Source organism: Molothrus aeneus, chromosome 17 (genome assembly GCF_037042795.1).
Source record: "Molothrus aeneus isolate 106 chromosome 17, BPBGC_Maene_1.0, whole genome shotgun sequence".
Lineage (NCBI taxonomy): Eukaryota > Metazoa > Chordata > Aves > Passeriformes > Icteridae > Molothrus > Molothrus aeneus.
The window spans coordinates 13,684,256-13,703,476 of record NC_089662.1 but is presented as its reverse complement, the minus strand read 5'-3'; the positions used below and the strand labels follow the sequence as shown (position 1 = coordinate 13,703,476).

Genomic DNA, 19,221 nt, shown 5'->3' with positions numbered 1-19,221 from the left:
ATGGCATCTGCTGGTGGAGACAGGAAGCCATAAATCTGTAGGGTTCCTCTCGACCAAGCCTTGTTAATGCTCCCATTTATCACCGAGGATAGGGTGCCATCTCACTCCTGCTCCACTCACAAGTCCATCTTCTCAATTCCCCTTTCCCCAAGGAGTAACCATTTAAAGCAGTGACTTTCTCATCTTGCACGTGGAGGCTGCGAGCGGCCCCGATACAAACCCCGTCCCTGGCGTGCACGTTTGGATTGGAGCCACGACTCTGGAGAACAATAGCTGCTCCTCTGGTCCCAGAGCAGGCTGAACTGCTGCCCTGCCTGATCCACAGCTCCTGGCTCTGCAACTGGCACAGGAGCAGCACATGGAGAGGTTAAAACAGCACAGGACTCTGTCGTGTTCCACCCCCTCGTGCCTGTGAGTGTCCCAGCACCCGCATCGTGTCCCACGGTCTGGGAGAAATCTTACTACAACATCACTGGGTTAAACAGCACTTAATCCTTCACAATCCTTCACAATAAACAATCTATGGGAGGTGCAGCACCTCTCTGTGCACCCAGGGAGGAGAGGAAACAGAAAACCAGCCAGAGGTATCTGCAGTTTTCTGATTTGGGAGCCAACATGCAGAAGCTGAAGGGTTCAAAATCTCAAATCAGGACACACGAAACATGAAGGGAAAATCTTAAGTTTGCCAGCCTGTGCTGAACTGCCTGATCCAGGTCCAGGCTGCACTTCCCAAGGCAGGGAGTGTGTCATTGCTCCTCATCCCAGGGCAGGGATAATTGTCCCACTGCCGTGGCCCCTCCTGGCCCTGCGTTTACACCTGCCTGGGCTGGAGACAAAGTGGAAATCCCTGGTGTGCACCAGCAGGGTTTTACACCTGCTGCACACAGGTACCAGACATCCCCACAATTCCCACTGATTCCAGCAGAGCTGTTCACTCCTGGGTGAGTTATGCCAGGCAGAAGTGGAAAAATGAGTATTTTATAGTAGTGTTTTCCTATTTTATCTTTCAAACTAAGCATTTGCTTGCACCAATAAATACTTTGTTATTGCATATAAAAATTGCTGGAGTTCGTACAGGGAAGGCAATCAAATAATTTCAGTGACACCAGTTAGGGGGACACTTTCATAACCACAGCCTGGTGTTGGGCTGCTGAACACAAAGGTCACTGGGGGGCTGCAGGCCTGTGCCTTGCAGGTGGCACAGTGACACCAGCTACAACACAGTGGCTCTTGCTGGTGCGTTGTAACTGACAGATATACTAAATATATTTATATTTGTCATTATATTTATTCATTATATTTATATTTGAGAGGGATGTAAATTATTAGTATTAAACCCAACAGTTTCATTAGGAAGAGTCAAATGCCAAAACAGAAAAAAAACAAAACAAACCCAGGTAAAAACTCAGTTCTACAGAAACTTCTTGGTATAAGATATGGAATATCAGAAAAGCCACTTTTAGGAAGTCTTATACAAATTATAGTTGAATATAGAAATTAGTCCATCCTTTCCACCTCAAAACACATTTAAACCCTCAAGGTGTTCACAGCAGCTGAAGGAAAAGCTGATGGATGGACCTGTCTCTCCCTAAATCCAGGTGCCTGGGGGAATTTGGGGAGCAGAGGGGTTTCACCCAGACTTCACCAAACTTCCATGTCCAACCTTCTGATCCCTTCGTGTTCCTACAGCTGGGACACCTCAGGGTGTAGAGTGACACCCTGGGCAGGGAAGGGACCTGGTCACCAGCTCTGGACTATCCACAGGCAGGAAGGAGGACCTGGGGGAGCATCCCCAGCCCCGGGCACACATGGGGGAGCATCCCCCGGTCCCAGCCCCGGGCACACCTCGGGGAGCATCCCCCGGTCCCAGCCCCGGGCACACCTGGGGGAGCATCCCCCGGTCCCAGCCCCGGGCACACCTGGGGGAGCATCCCCCGGTCCCAGCCCCGGGCACACCTCGGGGAGCATCCCCCGGGCCCCAGCCCCGGTCCCCAGCCCCGGGCACCCCTGAGGAGCGCCCCGGTGACCCGGCAGCCGCGAGCAGCCCAGCGGCAGGAGCGCACCGGGCAGCCCGGCGGGATCCTTGCTGCAAATCCCTCTTTTCCCCTGGACCCGCCCTGTCTCGGGTGGATCGCACGGAGCGCCCCGGCCCCGGCTGCCCGCAGCGCCCTCCCTTGGGAAGCGCATCCTGCGGGGCCGGGGTAACCCCGGGGTGGTCCCGCGTCTGCGAGGGAAGGTCCCGCAAATGGAGGGGATGGTCCCGCATCGGGGGGTGGTCCCGTATGGGGGGTGTCCCCGCGTGGGGAGGGGGTTCGGAGAGGGGGTGTCCCCGCGTGGGGAGGGGGTTCGGAGAGGGGGTGTCCCCGCGTGGGGAGCGGTGTGAGGAGGGGGTGTCCCCGCGTTGGGGGGGTTCGGAGAGGGGGTGTCCCCGCGTGGGGAGCGGTGTCCCCGCGGGGCCGGCGGGGCGGCGGCGGCGCTGGCGGCGGCGGGCGCGGTGCCGGCGCCCTGTCTCTCTGTCTCTTTAATGAACGGCTCTGCCGCCCGGCTGCGCGGAGTAAATTTCCTCCTGTCATCGGGTCGCGGAGGAGGAGTTTGTTAATGTTCAGTTTGCTCGGCGGATCGATGTTCGCTGGCATCGCCTCGCCCTGCCTGTGTGTGCGTGTGCGCGCGTGTGTGTGTGTGTGTGTGCGTGTGCGTGTGCGCGCGTGTGCCCGCGCCGGGGGTGCGTGTGCGCGCGTGTGTGTGCGGATCCCACATTTCCTCCCATCCCGAGCCTCCCTGTCCGCTCCCATATCACTCACTGCCTGGCATCTGACAGCACGGAACCTGCGGCGCTCCGCGCACACACACGCACGCACACACACACACACACACACACACACACCGCGCACACACGGGCACCGCTCCGCCATACGGCTCTGCGAGGAGGAGGAGGACAGGACAGGGAAGGGAGGAAGCAGCCAGCCCCACAGTCTCTTCCAGAGCTGCCTTTTTAATATATACAGATCTATTTTGTTATTTATTTATTACCGTTCTCTGGCACTGTGGGCGCCTTTCATTTGCTCCTGAGCTTGGATGTTTGAATCAAAGCAAAGCAAGTGTTGCAACAGTTAAAAAAAAAAAAAAAAAGCCAACCAAAAAAAAAAAAAAAAAGGAGAGAGAGAGGGAGAGAGAGAGAAAGAAAGAAACCTAGATCTCTAAAATAAAATAAAAACCAAACAGGTTCCTATCAGTGAAGTGGAAAGGAGGGGGGCAGGGGAGGCTTGAGGGGGGTGCTGGGGAAGCAGCTGAGAGGCAGAGGAACACGGCTCAGGAGCGTCTCAGGGCTCTCGGATCTGGGGACAGAAGTGAGATTGGAGAAAGTAGAGCGATGCCAAGGAGGAAACAGCAAGCACCCAAACGGGCTGCAGGTAAGGAGAAGCCATCCACTTACACAGCCTCTGTCTCTCCACTCCTTCCACTCCTACCCCCCATCTTTATTATTATTTAGGGTCACCCTTGCTTTTCCGGGCTGGATCTTTATTTATTTATCCCCCCTCCCCCTCCCTTTCCCTCCGTGAGTCCGAGGAGCCGGTTTCATTCCCTATTGCCGAGGTTTCGCTCGCACGGGCTGTCCGCTCGCCCTCCGCCGCTGCCCCCGGCCGCCGCTCCCCGCTCCCCGCTCCCCGCTCCCCGCTCCGCTGCCCGGCCGAAACTTTTCTTCCCCCCAACTTTCTTCCCCCGGCCCCTTCTCCCCCTGCCCCTTCCCCTGCCCGAACCGAAAGCAGCCAGGCTTCCCTTTGCTTTTCGCTTTAGGATAGATTTTTTTTTTTTTCCCCTCCTTTCTGGTTTTCCCCCCTCCCGGTGGCTTTCGCTTTGGATCCGTGTGTTTCGCGAAGTGGGTCGGGGTGTTTAATCTTTTATTTCGCCGTATTTCTGGTGGCAGTTCTGGCCGGGTGTGTGTGTGAGAGAGCGCTGTGTGTGCCTGAAATAGTACAGGGACTCTCTCTGCTGATGAACCCGGTGGGGAAGTTCAGCCTTTGATCATCAGTGGTGAAAATTGCAACAGGAAATAAAATGAAACGTTCTGACTGTTAGAAGACAATCCACATTTTCAAATCAAATCCTTCTTTTGTTTCCTAGCCGAGTTTATATATTTCCACATGCCAAGTGGTTTTGCAATTTATTATTTTTTTTTCTTAACAGAAGAAAATAGTTTGCAACTTTGGAAGTGTTTTGTTTGTCATTGTAGGGTGTTCTTTTTCTTTTGGGGGCCAAAAAAAAGAAACAGACGAGTGGGTCTGTATAGTAAATCTTTTCAAAGAGTTTTCTTTCAGGCTCCTTAATTGCTTTTTATTTTTTTTTAATAGTGTGGTGGGGTTTTGTTTCTGGGAAGCGCAATATGGAAGTTCATTTTTCTTCTGCCAGACCCACCCACTGAAAAATCAGCTTTCCAGTTGATTGCCAGCTTTGATTTGACATTTGATTGATCACCTGTCATCTTGCTGCCTTTGATCTATTCATTCTTGATATATATCAATAAATCACTCACCATGGTAACCCAAGTGCCAATGACGTAAGGCTTGCCCTCTAGATTCTCTTAGCCAGACATGCACAATTATTATCTTGTTTGGCTTTTAATGTAGGCGGGTTTTTTCCCTTCTTTTTTCCCTTTGTGTCCTTCCTCGGATTAGTTCTTTAAAGAAAACTCATATCTGATGTCTTTAGTTCAAAAATTTTCCCTCGCCCTTGTGAACATTTCCTGGGTGTAGCACAGCAAATGTGGGACAAAACGTACGGGCGAGTTTAGTGGCACACTTGAATAAACTTTGTGAAGTAGTGCTTGGGATCCACGCAGGGGGAAATGTCACCCCAGAGAAACTGGGACACGCAGAACTTTTATCAACTCTCAGCTCTGGCTGCGTTTCCTTGGGTGCAGGACAATGGGCTGCAGGCAGAAGCTTTTGGGACGTGCCCAGTGAATGCACCTATGCAGGTTGGGATTCCTGGCAGGCAAAGATCCCAAATTCACGGTGATCGCCATAAATAACAGTTCTGCTAGAAATACACATGTTTATATAAATATATAAATACATATATATGTGTATTCGGGAGGCCTCTGCTGTCAGAGTCGCTATTATTATTATTTTCTTCACCAAGAGGTTTGATGTGAATAAGGCATTCACATTTTCAACTTGCAGGATAAATAAATAGCTGGTTTTTCATGGATGCTGATCGGCACAGTGACAGTGCTAGAACTGCTCCTTTTTTCTCTCTGTCAGGAGCAGGAGGCTTCATTTTATTTGGGTTTCAAAGTAGAATTTTCACTTGGAATGTGTGTACTATCTTTTCATGGTAGGGGCACGGTGTTCTTTTTTAGAAACATCGGATACAGTAAGGAAATTTTTGCGAGCAAAGCCCGTGCTGTTGTTTCCCGGGATTTCCCTGCTGAGATACAGTAAGAGATGTTTTTATCCAGGATCCTACAGCATTTTTAAGATCTTAGTGACAAGGGAGAAACTCGTATGACCACAATTAGATCTCTCTCATTCTCATTATAAAACGTGCATTGCTCTTCAGTGGTGCATTTCTTTGATTAGATTTCTCCTCAGATCAATGTTGTTTCAGGTGAGCAAAATCCTGCAAATGCAGTCCAGTTTCAGCCAGCAGAACTATTTGAAGTAGGTTTATACATTTGCAATAGTTCTCCTGCTTTGAAGTTGTATTTGTCTGTTTGTGGGGGGTAGGGGGGAGTTTCAAAGAGCAGACGTGCCTGCTGTATATAGTTCTTAAAACTGACTTTCATTTTCAGGGATAATACTGAGGTTCTGTTTTGTATGGTGAAAAATACCTCAAAGTGACAGGAGACAGACTGTGCAATAAGAAATGTATCTCTCATCAAGGCTGATAGCAAAGCTCCTTAGTCCTTTTATTTAAAGGAGTTAATACATTATATATTACTTAATTTTCACTTTTATTTATTTTTAGTTGTACAAGTTCAAAGGTATCAGTTGCACTGCATTTTGTCTTGATGGCAGCAGAGATATTGGAGAGAAGTTTGCAACTTTTAGTTTCTTCAGATAGTTCACCTCCGAGGGAAGAAAAATGATAAGCCTTATGATTCTGGACATGCCTGCTTTTGTCATTGCTTAAAATTAAATACTATGCACAACTGTAAATAATTACTGCCATGCACTGACTTTGAAAGCAGGTTTCGAGTTTGATTAATGAATAATGTAAAGGTTAGAGAGAACCAGCGAGTGAATCAGAAGTGAGGTCCTGCTGTTAGATGAAAATCTATCTAGAGAAATATAGGTGGCAATTTTGTCCTTTTCTATTATTAATTTTAAGCCTTGTATTCCTAAGAAATATATTCCAGAGCATTGTAATGAAACAAGGGAGTGTAATTGGATAAATGGGGCACTATTTATGTGTGATGATGGGGATTTCTGCTCTCTGATTACACTTTTAGAGCCACTTTATTTCACATCAACACCGAAACGATGTCAAACGCATTTTGATCTTTGCAGGGCCGAATCTTTTCTGAATCATCCCTGCTTTTTGAGAGCGTCATTGCCAAGTCGATAGTTCTTGAGGCAGAGAGTTGTAGCTCTTTCCATCAGGGCCAGCTTTAGGATGGGACCTGTGTCTGCAGTAAACAGCCCGTGTGTGCTGGGGCCCTCGCCCCAAGGCGTCACAAAGGGTTTTACAAACAGGGCCTGATTCTTCCCCGCTCAGGTGCAGATCAAACATCGCTTCCCCGAAGCATCACTGAGTTCTGGCTGCTCCTGGGAGCAAGAGGAGGCTCGGGCCCACAAACTCCTCCATCCTTCAGCAAAATGCAGCCAGGTCTGGGGCAAAAGTCTCGTAACGATTCCATAACAAATGGTAATATATTAACAGGAGGGTGGAAAAAGGGTGGAAGCAAAGCAGAATTGCTATTCAGATTTTATTCCTAGGGGTATGAAATAGCTTTCAAACACAATTTCACTGGATTAAACTCTCCTTTCCCCTGCAGCTTGTTTAAATGTGCATATTTTATTTTGTGATCATGAATTGGTAGTTTGCTTTTTTAAAGCCTGCAAAGAGGAATCTGGACTTAACGCCCTTTGCGGGTGAAATTTTATATTTCTTCTTTTCTTTCTCTCTCAGCCCCGACAGACTAGCTAACAACAAAAGCTGGGGAGAAGTACAGCAGAAGCAGGTCTCAGGCACATTTATTCTGTTTATTGGAGCTGTAGATTAACACGGGTTTGTTTTTGGAAGAGTCCTCATAGAGCAGCAAGCAGAAGATGATGAGCAGGGAGTTCTTTAAAGCTGCAGCTTGCACCTTAGTAGGAAAGGTTATTTAAACCAGAATTGTATTTAGAATGTGAAATTCTGCTTGTGCAGAGAGCAGAGTAAATAACCAGCAAGGCTTGCTCCCTGTATTTCTATGGTGAAAGGCAGCCAGATATCTCTATAAATGTATCCAGGAGCACTGTGGCTGTTCCAGGATTGTTTGTATCCTTTATAACAGGGGCAGTGGCAGCAGATTCCAAGGAAGCTGTGCTGAATGAAACTGTAGAAATGGCAGCACTGTTTTGTTTCAACATCCTCCAGAAAAGCAACTGCACATCAAAACCACCTAAACAGTTCATGCCTCAGAACCCTTCACTTAGAGTGCACATCACAATGCTGACAGATGACAAAAAGGCCAAGGTGTTCTCAAACAAGAGGAGCCTTTAAATCCTGGTTAATTAAATATCTTCAAAAATAGGTACTTTTGCAACTAAAGAGGCACCAAAATTAGTCGCCATCTGCGTTAAATTCTGCTGTCGGCTCCTAAGCCCAAAGCTGCTCGGAAATTTTTTTTCCCGTGTCAGAACTCAGGCCTGAACGGGACAATTTGAAATCATGTTCATTTTAGTGCCTATTTCCCTATTTCAATTTTCCTCTCATTTATCCCAGCCCAGTATCTCCCCACTATCTGAAGAGCGGGGCGCACCCAGAGTTCAGCCCCTGTGACTGGGAAACAAAAGACATTTCCATCAGCAAATGACACAATTTTACAGCACTTTTGAAAGCGTGTCCATTGTCAGAAATTCTAGTGCATAACTGCTCTCCCTCCTCCGTGCTCTCTGAGCAGCCCATTTTCTCCAAACCGGCAGCATTTTGGAAATTTCCTCCCGGAGCTTTCTCCTCCTGATTTTTGCTCTCATTTTCATCACCCACCTCAAGGAGCTGTCTCCCCTAGCAGAGGTCCCTGGAGTCCCTCGGTAGCACAGGGCCAGGGTGAGCTTTTCTGCCGTCATTTCCCTTCCCATCCCGATGAGGACATCACTCCCAGAGAGCAACTCCAGACTCGTGGAGAAAAAAAAGCTGTCAGTTGCTGTGGCTGCAATTCCCAACTTAGCAGCAGCAGAGGGAATGGAACTGTACTCCATCAATTACAGTTGGAACCAGAGGCTAAACACTTATTGTGTTAAGCTATTGTGCAGATCTTAAGAGCTCAAATGTAAAAAAAATATCATGTCAGCTGGTGGAGGGGAGAATAAGGCCTGGTTCTTCCACCGGATGACGTATTATTAGCAAAGGCAAAGTAAAATTATTCAAATTCTGTTTAATGCTTCTCGGGTTGAGATGTGTGTGCCACCTTCTGCCTTAAAAAGGTTGGATCCTACGGACTTTGCTGTGGAATAAGCCTTTGTTTTTCCCTCTTCTCTGCAAAATGAAAATATTTGTGAAGTTTTGCCTCCAGAGCGTGCTCACGCAAGCAGAGAGACATTTTCATTTGTCTCCCAATCTGATACAGGAGCCAAGTGGAACCACATTACGCTCTGAGCTGAAATCTTCCATTTCATTCATGCAAGAGCAGGGATTTTTCATTACCTATTTAATTACAATCATTTACATGAGAGTGGGCCCAGTTCAGCAGCTCTTACTCAGCACTTTGCTTCAGTGGGTGACTGGCCTGTGGAAGGACTGTCTGTGTAAGACTGGGCTGTTCAGCTACAAAATTCAATATATATGTTCCTGGAGAAGCATTCTATCTGAAGGGGGACCAGATTCTTCCATTAAGCTTTAAATCCAGGGCCAGTTCTGCTTGGAACTGCTGTTCCTAACGCTAGTGAGCTATTCTTTCCTGAAGGCTGGATGACTGAGATATTCTGTTTGCTCGGCCAACTTCCCTCCCCAGTCACGTTTCTGTGCTCTGTGTTAATTACTGAGCACTGGTTCTGGGTACCAGGAGGTGAGATGGGCTTTTAAAAAACCTTTCTTAAGGCACGGTGTTCATGTTGTGCACAGGGGCGGCAGCTCTCGAGAAAATGCTTGAAAATGGGGTTGCAAATCCAAAGCCTGAAAGTTCCATGTGCTTTTAGGGGCTAAAAGCAGTTATTTCTCATTAAGGTGGCTTCTCACTTGAGGCTGTTGGCACAGGGTAATTTTTACCGTGTTATAATAACGGCTTCTGCAACTCAGAAGTACCTTGACAGCAAACCGTGTATTTTTTAAGGTTTCAAGGAGAAAAGCATCACAGAAGTACAGTGTTTCCCATTAGATTTACACATCCCTCTTCAACTGTTGCTGGCTTTTCATCCATTACCTTGTGAGCTTTCTCAGGCAAAAAAAAAAGAAGTGGAAAAACTGGTCTTCTGATCTAATTGTTGCATTAAGTGTTTCATTTAGAAAAATGAAGAGAATCTTTGTTTCCCTAAAAGAAATGTTTTCCCCCTTTGCCCTAGGAAAAGGAAAGGCACAACAATAGCTTCAAAATGACAGGATCTGATTGTGAAAAATACAGAGTTTCTAACGTGCAGCGCCTGATGGTCCCAAGTACTGGTAAAATTCCACAGTTAAACAGAACAAACAGTCCTAAATGTCTGAGAAATGGATCCTTTTCAGGCATGCACACATCCATACCTGCAAGGAGGGGAGGAAAGTGCCTGTCTGGGAGAGGGATGCACCTGGAGAGCGCGGTTCTTCAGAGCAGGTTTTGATTATTGCACCAATCTTTGCCCAAATGTTAGAGCTGTGCTGTGAGCAATGGTGTCCCCTGAAAGTCCTTTGTTAGGTTTTATTTTCTTCAAACCTCCAGCTCCTGAAGTCTGATGATGATTATGCAAGTGGCCAATATGCATTTTAAAAGGACATTTATTTCAAACTGCTCGCTCTGGAGAGGAACTTGAAAACAAGCAGGCTGGAAGTTCTTATGCAGAAGAAAAATGCCTTGATTCTCAGAGTGACTGTTTTTAACTTCCCATCATTTTCAGCCAGTCCCATGATTTTTGAGGTTGTGCTTTGTGCTTTCTGTATAAACAAGGTTGGCAGTATTGCTTTTGCCTGATTCTGGTGATGAACTGGTGGTGTGTCTGGGTGTATAATTATAGACATGCACACACATAATATCAGTAAACAAAATACTGAACATAATGATGGAGTGGAGCTGTGTGAATTGGAGCTCTGGCTTTGTGTTGCCATAAACAAAGCAGTTCTGAGAGCTCAGACCATCGGTTCTTGAGGAGTGACTTTCAATTGAAGTTTCCTGGAGATTGCTTTTAGTGGCAATTAAATCTAGAAAGTTAATAGGCAGCAACTGCTCTTGATAGGATGAATACGACGAGGAATGCACAGCCTACCTTTTTCCCAGATATAATCAGGCTGAACTTTATTGAAAAAAAATTTACAACTAGCAACATTAATGCTGTATTTTTATTGTATTAATGCAAATGAGATGCTGACTTCGTTCTTTCATCTCCATGGCTTGTATCTATTAGAGCTGCATCTTATTCCTTTCTGTGTCTTTTCTCCCTGTGTTCTGTAAACTGCTCTCCTCTAATGATACTGAGGCTCATTAAAGTTACTCCCAATGCTAAAGAGAATCTGGGAAACATCCTGAGCTCTGGATGGCTGCAGAAAAGCACAGCTACCGAGTGGATGGGGAAAACTAATCCAGACCAAGCCTTGCATTCCCGTTTTGGGAAACCTTTAAAACCGATGGGTCAAGCAGGAAGAAAAAGCTCACAGGAAGGACTGTGTGCTGCAAAGAACAGGTCATTTTCAACTCACAGCCCTACCTGACAAAGATAAAAAGCAATAAAGTTTTAAGGAGCTCGCTGGCTCTTCCTGCATCTCTCTCGAAAGACTCATTTAATTGAAAAGCCTGTTGTGCTTGTTTTTATGCATGTAAAACAGAAAAGGGGCAATTTTGCACAGGGCCTGATATTCCAGCACAATATAATTGGAACTCTTCCTTCCTGCTTTTTAAGTCTCTCTGTTCATATAAAATTAAGACCCACTTATCTTAAATTGTAGTAAATCTCATCCAATATTGCTTTCATAACTTAAAAAAGGCTGTTACATATTCCCAAAGCAACTTTGCTGAAGTGATATTGGGTCTGTTTATGTGGAATCGGTGCAGAATTCCTATTGAAAAAAGGAGCAGCTTACAGTACTTGTTTTTAATGAAAATAATTAAATTCTCTAGAATACCTTGATAGCTCAGATGTTTTTTTTCCTAGTGAAACCCTGCTTAGAGGAGATTGGAATGAAAATCTGCACGTTGCAGTTTGTTGTGTGCAGACAACAACCTTATTTCTATCACTCGCCCTGCACTTGGACAGAAGTAATTTCTATTTTTCATAGAGAGATTTTACTCTGAATTTTCCACGTATAAATATTTTTTGTGTGAATTGCACGGCGAATCACCAGCACAATTTATAAGGTCTGCAATTTTCTTTGTACATATAGGAAGAACTCATTTGCTCCCCACAGGGTGAGTGGACTTCACAGGAAAGCACTGGGTCTTTTATGATTTTATGTTTTGTATCGAAGAAACCTTGTGCCAGCTGCTGTATTGGTCTACCAAAATTATTTTTTATGTGTTTTTCAGCCGTGTCGTGCCATACATAAGCACAGTACAAGTAGCATTAAATTAGCACGGGAAAGGAGAAAGAAGCTAAGTAGTTATATTGATCATCTGTAGCATTAAATGCTAAAAAAATTAAAAGCTTTCTAGTGCTTTTGATTAGCTGCGTGGACCCTGCTCGTATTTGTGTCCTTTGTTAGGCAGTGTAGCAATATTTCTTCATACTTAGCACCTTTCTTCCGTGGATTTCTTGCTGATACTCCTCAGAATAACCAATAACCCCAGAGATGTGGAATATTTCCCCTCAGTTGTACAGAAAGGCGAATTGAACCCGGGAGGTTTTACCTGATTCGCTCAAGGTCAAGCAGCGTTCGCTCCCAATTCCCTGCTCGAGGTACAAGATCACATTTCTACCATCAGAGCATTTCCAGGAGGGAAGTCTGGCCTGGAAGCTCACGGCATCCCTGGCCTGTGCTGGGGGACAAGAGGGAGCAGCCCAGCTGGGACCCGGGGGAAGGTGGAAATGCAGTTTCCTCCCTCCCATGCCGTTCCCTGTGCTGGTGGAAGAGGCACTTTGCTCATGGTCAGGAGCTGCCAAAAATGGGAGGGCTCATGGTTTGGGCTCATGGCTCTGTTAATTCTACCATGCCAAAGGGGCTTGACTAAGCAAGAATTTTAGACAGAATAATCAAGTTTTTTGCATTCTGGTTTTTGGTCAGTGGTAAGTTTCAGGACCAGAGAATTTGGTTCCTGTTACTTTTCTTCCCATAAACTGTTCTGCATTTCTTTGGAGAGCTGCATGTGACTGTCTATAAAGCATTGCCCTGAGAAATATGTAAAACCTGGTGTAATTGCAGCTAAACAGGCCATACACATTTTCCTCCACCCAGACTGCCAGAGGAGGTTGGAATTCTCTGGTGACAGAGCTGGAGGCTCAGCTTGCAGTCCTAGGGCGTCTAAATCCTTACATGGGCAGCTAAAGAGAGACCTGAATTTTCAAAAGTCTTTAGCACCAAATTCCCATAGACCTCCCTCAGTTGCCTCTCTTGTGTAAACTGGAATTTGGCCTCAATCAAAGGCACTTTTATGTTGTTTCCCTGGACTGGAGATGCATGTATTGCCTATAGAAGAAATATGGTGCAGGTAATAGCCTCTGGATTCATTAAGGTTTGTTGATGTTTATTTTCACAACGTATTACCTCTCAGCAATGATTGTTTCAGCCATTGTATTGACAGGAACTCTGAATAAATCTTAGGTAATATGGGGCTGATCTGCCTTACCTGGGAGACCACCTGCTACCCTCTGGAGCAGAGGTGCTGAATCACCAGGTAGGGCTTTCTCCTCCAGAGCTGGGGGCTTGGGAGTCTCTCCCGTGGCTCCTTTTCATGTGGAAATTAATACTTGCCTCTATTTCTGAATAGTAGGTTATTAGAGTTCGTATGCAAATTCCCAGGATGGGAGTTTGTCTCTCGTTGATAATTGATGTAATAATATATATTTTTAGTGGTCCAAAGTCCTTGAGCCCGAGCCTTGTATATGTAATTTATGTTTATTTCTTACTGTTATTAACTGTAATTTAGTTGTTGGCGCCTTTCATTGCCTTAGATTGAAGGGAATGTCTCTCCCCATTGCCCCTCCATAAACAATGCCCTCTCAGGGTTCCTTCTCCTGTATCCTTGCCCAGACATTTCCTAGCCTGTCAAATACTGTCATTTTATTCCTTACAGATCATTCACAGTACGTCTCCTGTTGCACACACAAATAAGGAACAAATGCAATCAGGATGCATCATCGTTTAGCATAACAAATAAAAGCCGATCTGTGCAGATTTGCCTTAAAGTGTCTCTTAATATGTATTGTCAAAATGTCTGAAGATGTCTCTAACTCGTAAGAGTTTAATTATTTGTGACAATTAAACTAATATTCAGAGCAGGAAAAAAAAAAAACCTAAGGGATTAAATATTTTCTCTTGTCCAAAGCTAACAAAACATCACCTGGCAGAGCAAACTCTTTAAATTTTGTTTTTCAAGCAGACCTTAGAAAGGAAAAAGCACCAGAACAAAATTACAGGGCCTGGATTTGGGATGGAATTTGAGGAAACTGTATTTTTAAAACTAGACCAAAATTTAAAGGCACATCATTGAAGTATAGATCAGTAATGAGCAGCTGAATACTTGATGATTAAAAAGAGTTTCTATCAATTTTTAAGGCAGTGCTTAAATTTATGGCCAAGGGCTGCTCTGACTGAATCAGGGACTCAGACCTGGGATTTTCAGCCTTGCCTGGTTATTGTTTTACTTGTGCATGAGAAAAAACAGCTCAAATATGACAGCACAAGTCATCAGCCTTTTCTGTGGTTGGAATTACAGATGTATTTTTTTGTTTTGTTTTTTTGTCTGAGGAGTTCTTTCTCTGTCTGGGTTGTTCAGACTGGAGAGGCAAGGTGCAGTGAATGGGGCAGGGCAAGTAGCCAGCACTGGTGCCCAGGGCTCAGCATCTTCACCTGCCTGGCAGGCCTTGAATGTAGTAAAAGTTCAGATGTGTGATAGTAAAAACAGGGGAAAAATAGGGAAAATCCTGAACAGAACAGAAGACCAGTATAATCCTTGAGAGCAGTGTTGTGTGGATGTGGGAGCACTGGATAGCCCAGGGCATGGCAGCAATAACTTCTGTGTTATAGACTCAACAGTTCTTATAGTCCAGATTGTTTGAAGTTTCCTGTTGAGAAGTTTAATTTCTACTAGTTCTAAGGTTTCCAGTTCTGAGCTGCTCAAAGAGACCATTTCCATTATTAAAATCTGTGTTTTCTTTCTTAAAACGTTCTTCCTGTAATTTAGGTAGGATGTTATTTGGCAAAAAATTAGAAGACGTTCATCAGGGTTTATTTCAAAGCTGTGGGACCACTGAGCTTTCTGGCAGTGACGTGAACATTTTTCAGAGATATCTTCTGCTTTTCCTGAGAAAATCCACCCAAATTTGTCTGACTTATAAAGCCTAAAAGTTGCTGTTGCCAAAGAATTTTTAGAAGGTGACACAGCATTCTCCAACATGCCATCCCCACCACACATGCTCTGTTCTTGGTTTCTCTTTTTCAATCACATTCCCTTAAAAAACAGTTGAGCTGGGGATAAGTAGGACAGTGGCTGCAGGGGCAGCCATGGGTGCAAGCAGAAGGAAAATTAAGAAAAGGTTTTGTTTGTGTTTAGCTGGAGCACAGGCCTTGAGGGAGGAAGAAGAGAGATTTAGGGAGCAGAGCGTGGACAAGAGGGGCAGAGAGCATAAAATTATCAAATATCCACAGCAAACAGGGGTAAACTCTGTGTGCACGGCTTCGTTGCCCGGTCAGTGTAGAGCACCACAGTGACCGTGAGCTCGTGCCGGGAGCACGGCCGGCAGCTCCTGCCCGGTCAGGCCTGGCTGGGAGCAGGTGTGGCTGCACGTGTGGGACTCCCAGCTGGCTGTCCCAGAGCCTGTGCTCATCCACACCTCGCAGACAGAAAGGGTGTGTGTGGGAAATCCATCCAGCCCAGCGGGGAACCAGCCCTGCCGGGCCGTGCTGGGCCGGCAGCATCAGGCCTGAGGGGCCGCCATGGCCCAGTGGGCCCGGTGTGCGTGAGGCGGGACCTTCTTCTGTGGGGAAAAAGTCAAAAAATCCCCTTAAAATTGGCCAGAGCTGCGCCCCCCTTGTCAGCTGGATGGCAGAGATGAGATCCCATCCACAGGCATGGCACAGGCAGCTCAGGAAAAGTGCAAAACCCAATGGAAAGGAGGAAAATCCCGATTCCTGGTGCGGGAACCCGGAGAAGATGATGCCGGGCAGGCGCAGGGCTGCCCTTGGATGGCAGAGCCAACAGGAGAGTGGAGGAGCTCAGGCAGCCCATGGACAGGTTGGTGACCCCATGTGGAATGTGTAGCAATGGTATATTTGATATATTTGATAGATTTGGTGTGTTTGGGAGGTGTCGGGGTGTGGGACAGGAGGTTGGTCAGTGGCGGCGCCAGGCCTGGCGTGGCCGGGGTGGGTCAGGCTGAAGCTCCCTTCCCACTCTGGGCAGTGGAGGAGCTGTGGTACAAAAGCAGCTCAGAGGCAACACAAAGAATCCTGCCAGGAGTTTCAACCACAGATATCTGTGCAGATAAAAGGCTTGCTAGTCTGAGAGCTCCTCTCTTGCCCCAACATGCCCATGGTGGAGGGCTGGTCCCTGGGTCGCTGTGTGGGTACCTGCCCTGGGCCCCTGGGGCTCTCACTTAGGTTTTACTCAGAGACAGGGGTTTATTTTATTTAATGTTATTTTATTTCATTTTGTTTGCTGCCCCATGGGAGCTTTTTCCTATAAATCTGATCTTTCTATCTGAAAGTCAGCGACAAGACTCGAATCAGGTTCAGCAGAGCAGGTTGCCTTCAGGTTATTGTACTGGTTTGTGTCACCTCCAGCATTTATGTATTAAATAACTAAAATCCTGGGAATGTTAATCTAGAAAACAGTCATCTCTGCATTACTCTTTTGCTGTTTTGGTGAACTTATTAAAGATTTTACAAACTTGTGATTTGGGTTAAACAAATGTAAATCATGTGGAGAAAGAGTTGCAGGAACACAGAGGAATGTTATGATGCATCAACATCTGGGTTTCCATTTGTTTGGATTAGGGACATTTTACCTTAATCATTCCCAAACATGTCTGCTAAAATCCCTTCTTTCATTTTTTATCACCTATGAGGTTCAGCCAGGCAGAGTTTCGATTTGTGTGTATGTGTTAGGGTAAAAGTGCTGAAATTTGTTGTTGCTGTGAATATACGAACAGTCTCATTTTTATATTAGTCCTCCCTCTTTATAATTGTTGGGAAACATTTTGATTCAGTTAAAATGCACTATTTCCAATATACAAAGTATGAGCAGGGGAGCAAGGGAGCGATTACGAGTTTCTCCAAGGAAATAAGCATCTCTTAGCCATCATCCTGCAACTGGGAAAGTTCTAATACATGACATCTCTGTAATGTAACCTAATAATATTTTTTTTTAAACAGTGATGTAATGGGGAGAGTGACCTGGACTTTGTAAAAGTTCCTCTACTTACTTCAGATTCCCAAGGGCAATGTAACATTCTAGACAGTGTTTTATATGCCCTGATTAAAATGTAACATATTTTTGCATTTCCTGTGCAGTGACCTGTTAGTGCTCATAGACAGAACACTTAAAGAACAGTTACAAGGAGACATTTCCAAATGTGCCTAATACGGGCGAGTTTTTATAACATTCTTATTTCATTTGAAATTGCAGCTACAGCAGGAACCATTCAGACGGCGCATTGATTTAACTTTTTAATCCACTGTTTTGCTACGTCAAGTAAAATAAATGTTTGTTTTTAGCTCCCTTTTTTTGCATTGCTAAAACTCGTAACTACTAGCTTTAAGCTTGGGATTCTAAAGGGAGCTACATTATCTGAGATTTAAAGCTTGCTTTTTGTAGCTGCTTTCTCACAACTCCCCCAAGAAAAAAAAATACAAAAGTACAACTTTAGCAAAAAGGGCTTTTATATCTCTATCAATTATAGAAACACCAGCTGCAGTAGATTACAAGTGTGTTTGGCTGATTGTGATGTTGTGTGGGGAAAACTGTCACAAGGAGCTGGATGCCGTTCTCCCCGGCAGCTCCGCGATGTCGCTCAGCTCGGCTCCCCGGGCTCAGCAGCGCTGCTGCCAGGGCTGGGGTGGGCACTGCCAGGCTGCCACAGCCAGCTCTGCACGGAGCACTCGTCCTGGAGAAAGGATGGAATGTGGGCACAAGTGTGAACTGTGTGTCACTGCGTGCATGTGCTGCTCTGGGAGCTGGGGCAGAGTCGCACAGCGACAGACCTGGCCCAGCAGCCTCTGGGGACTGCTGCTCCACTCAGGGTTCTTCTGTATTTTTTGCATCCAAGATATTTACTTCTGCTTTTTTGAAGAAGAAAGTGAGGGAAAAGGCACCACAGAACAAAAATTGTTTGACCAGCCCATAAAGGTAAAGCAGCTGGAAGTTGTGGATAAAAGAATTACGATATCAAGACAGCAATGCAAGATGGGCAGTTTAGGATATTTGGTGCTGTTGAGCTCAGGAAAAAATTAATGTCTCAACGTGTGTGCAGGTCATTATCACTCCACTAAAACCTGGCTACAAGGGTAGCAGCCCAAGGGCTCTCAGTTGGTTGTGCCTTGGTTTCTATGTCATTTATCTTACTGTGCTTTTGTCACTCTGGGAGGACTTGGTTGGGCCCTGGTTTATTTTAACAAAGAGAATCTGACATAGGAAAGTTCCATGTATACTTTACAGTGAAAATGCAATTTTCTATTTTCATTTAATCCCAGGAATGTTGGCATTTTCCAGGCTGTCAAACAAATGAGTGCACTGGAGGACAGTTAGATGTGTCTGTCTAGTTCATCTATCTAATCTACCTCATTTCTAATGTGCCCATCACCACGGTGTCTAGGCAGAAAGTATCTGCCTTGCTTTTGCTTTTCATCTTTATTGGCTGTGGTAACCTAATTGAGTCCTAAGAGCTTTCAGATTCATCTGCAAAAATAATAACAAAAACATTATCAGAATAATGATTCATATTTGTACTCTTACTCAGAATTTCCCTTTCTCTTCTGAGTGTATTTGGTTAGTGGATTACTGTTGTTTTATCTAGAAGAGGTTATGCTTTGGAGGTGTATTAAATTGGAATTTTACTTGAGTCAGCAGTGAGTCAAAACTTCATTTGGCTACTGAAGTGAATTCACTCATGTCTTCTAACTTCCTTCTGCATTTCTCTGCAGAAGTTGACTTCATTTACTCAGCCACCCAGTCTAGCATCTGCATCTGTTCTCTGATCCCTTGTCATGTATATTACCATAGGTAAAGGTAATAAAAAGCAATAGAAATTGACGCTTCAAAAATGTTATCTTCCTTTGGGAGCCCTGGTTTCTGTTACATTTAACTGCTTCTCTCTGTGCCAATTAGCTAAAAAGGCATGGTTGGACTGAAGTGAGTGGTTTTCCAGGAGCAGAGGCCTTGCTGAGGGGAGCTAAAGTGCTGCTGCTGATTTGCTGGGTGTGTGCACGTGGGTACCACGAGCTGCCTGTGCCCATGGGGAGAACGTGCTGCAAGGGCCAGGGTGTACCAGCCCTGCAGTCACCATGTGTCACTCACTGTCACCCTTCCTTTGGAAACATGGCTGCAGGGGCATCAGCATGGCTGTGTGCCACCTTCTGCTTTTAAAAATGGGTCCCAAGGAATGATGAGGCCACAGCAGTCAATAAACTGGTGTTGGAGAGGCTGAATAACCAGCGTGGTGCTCACTGAGGGAAAGAGTTCGCTGAAAAGGCTGCAAACTCTCAGCTCTAATTGAATTTGATCTCAGCTGTACAGTTACATAC

At 45.5% G+C, this 19,221-nt stretch overlaps 1 protein-coding gene across 3 annotated transcripts in view; it reads left to right on the top strand.

The window, feature by feature from the left end:
- The first annotated feature begins 2,634 nt into the window (after positions 1-2,634).
- TSHZ2 (teashirt zinc finger homeobox 2) overlaps positions 2,635-19,221 on the top strand; it is a 205,235-nt gene continuing 188,648 nt past the window's right edge. For all 3 annotated transcript variants that reach the window (XM_066561784.1, XM_066561782.1, XM_066561781.1), the window contains exon 1: positions 2,635-3,410. In XM_066561784.1, coding sequence (XP_066417881.1) covers positions 3,371-3,410 — 40 coding nt within the window. In that variant the 5' untranslated portion in view covers positions 2,635-3,370. The remainder of the gene's footprint in view (positions 3,411-19,221) is intronic.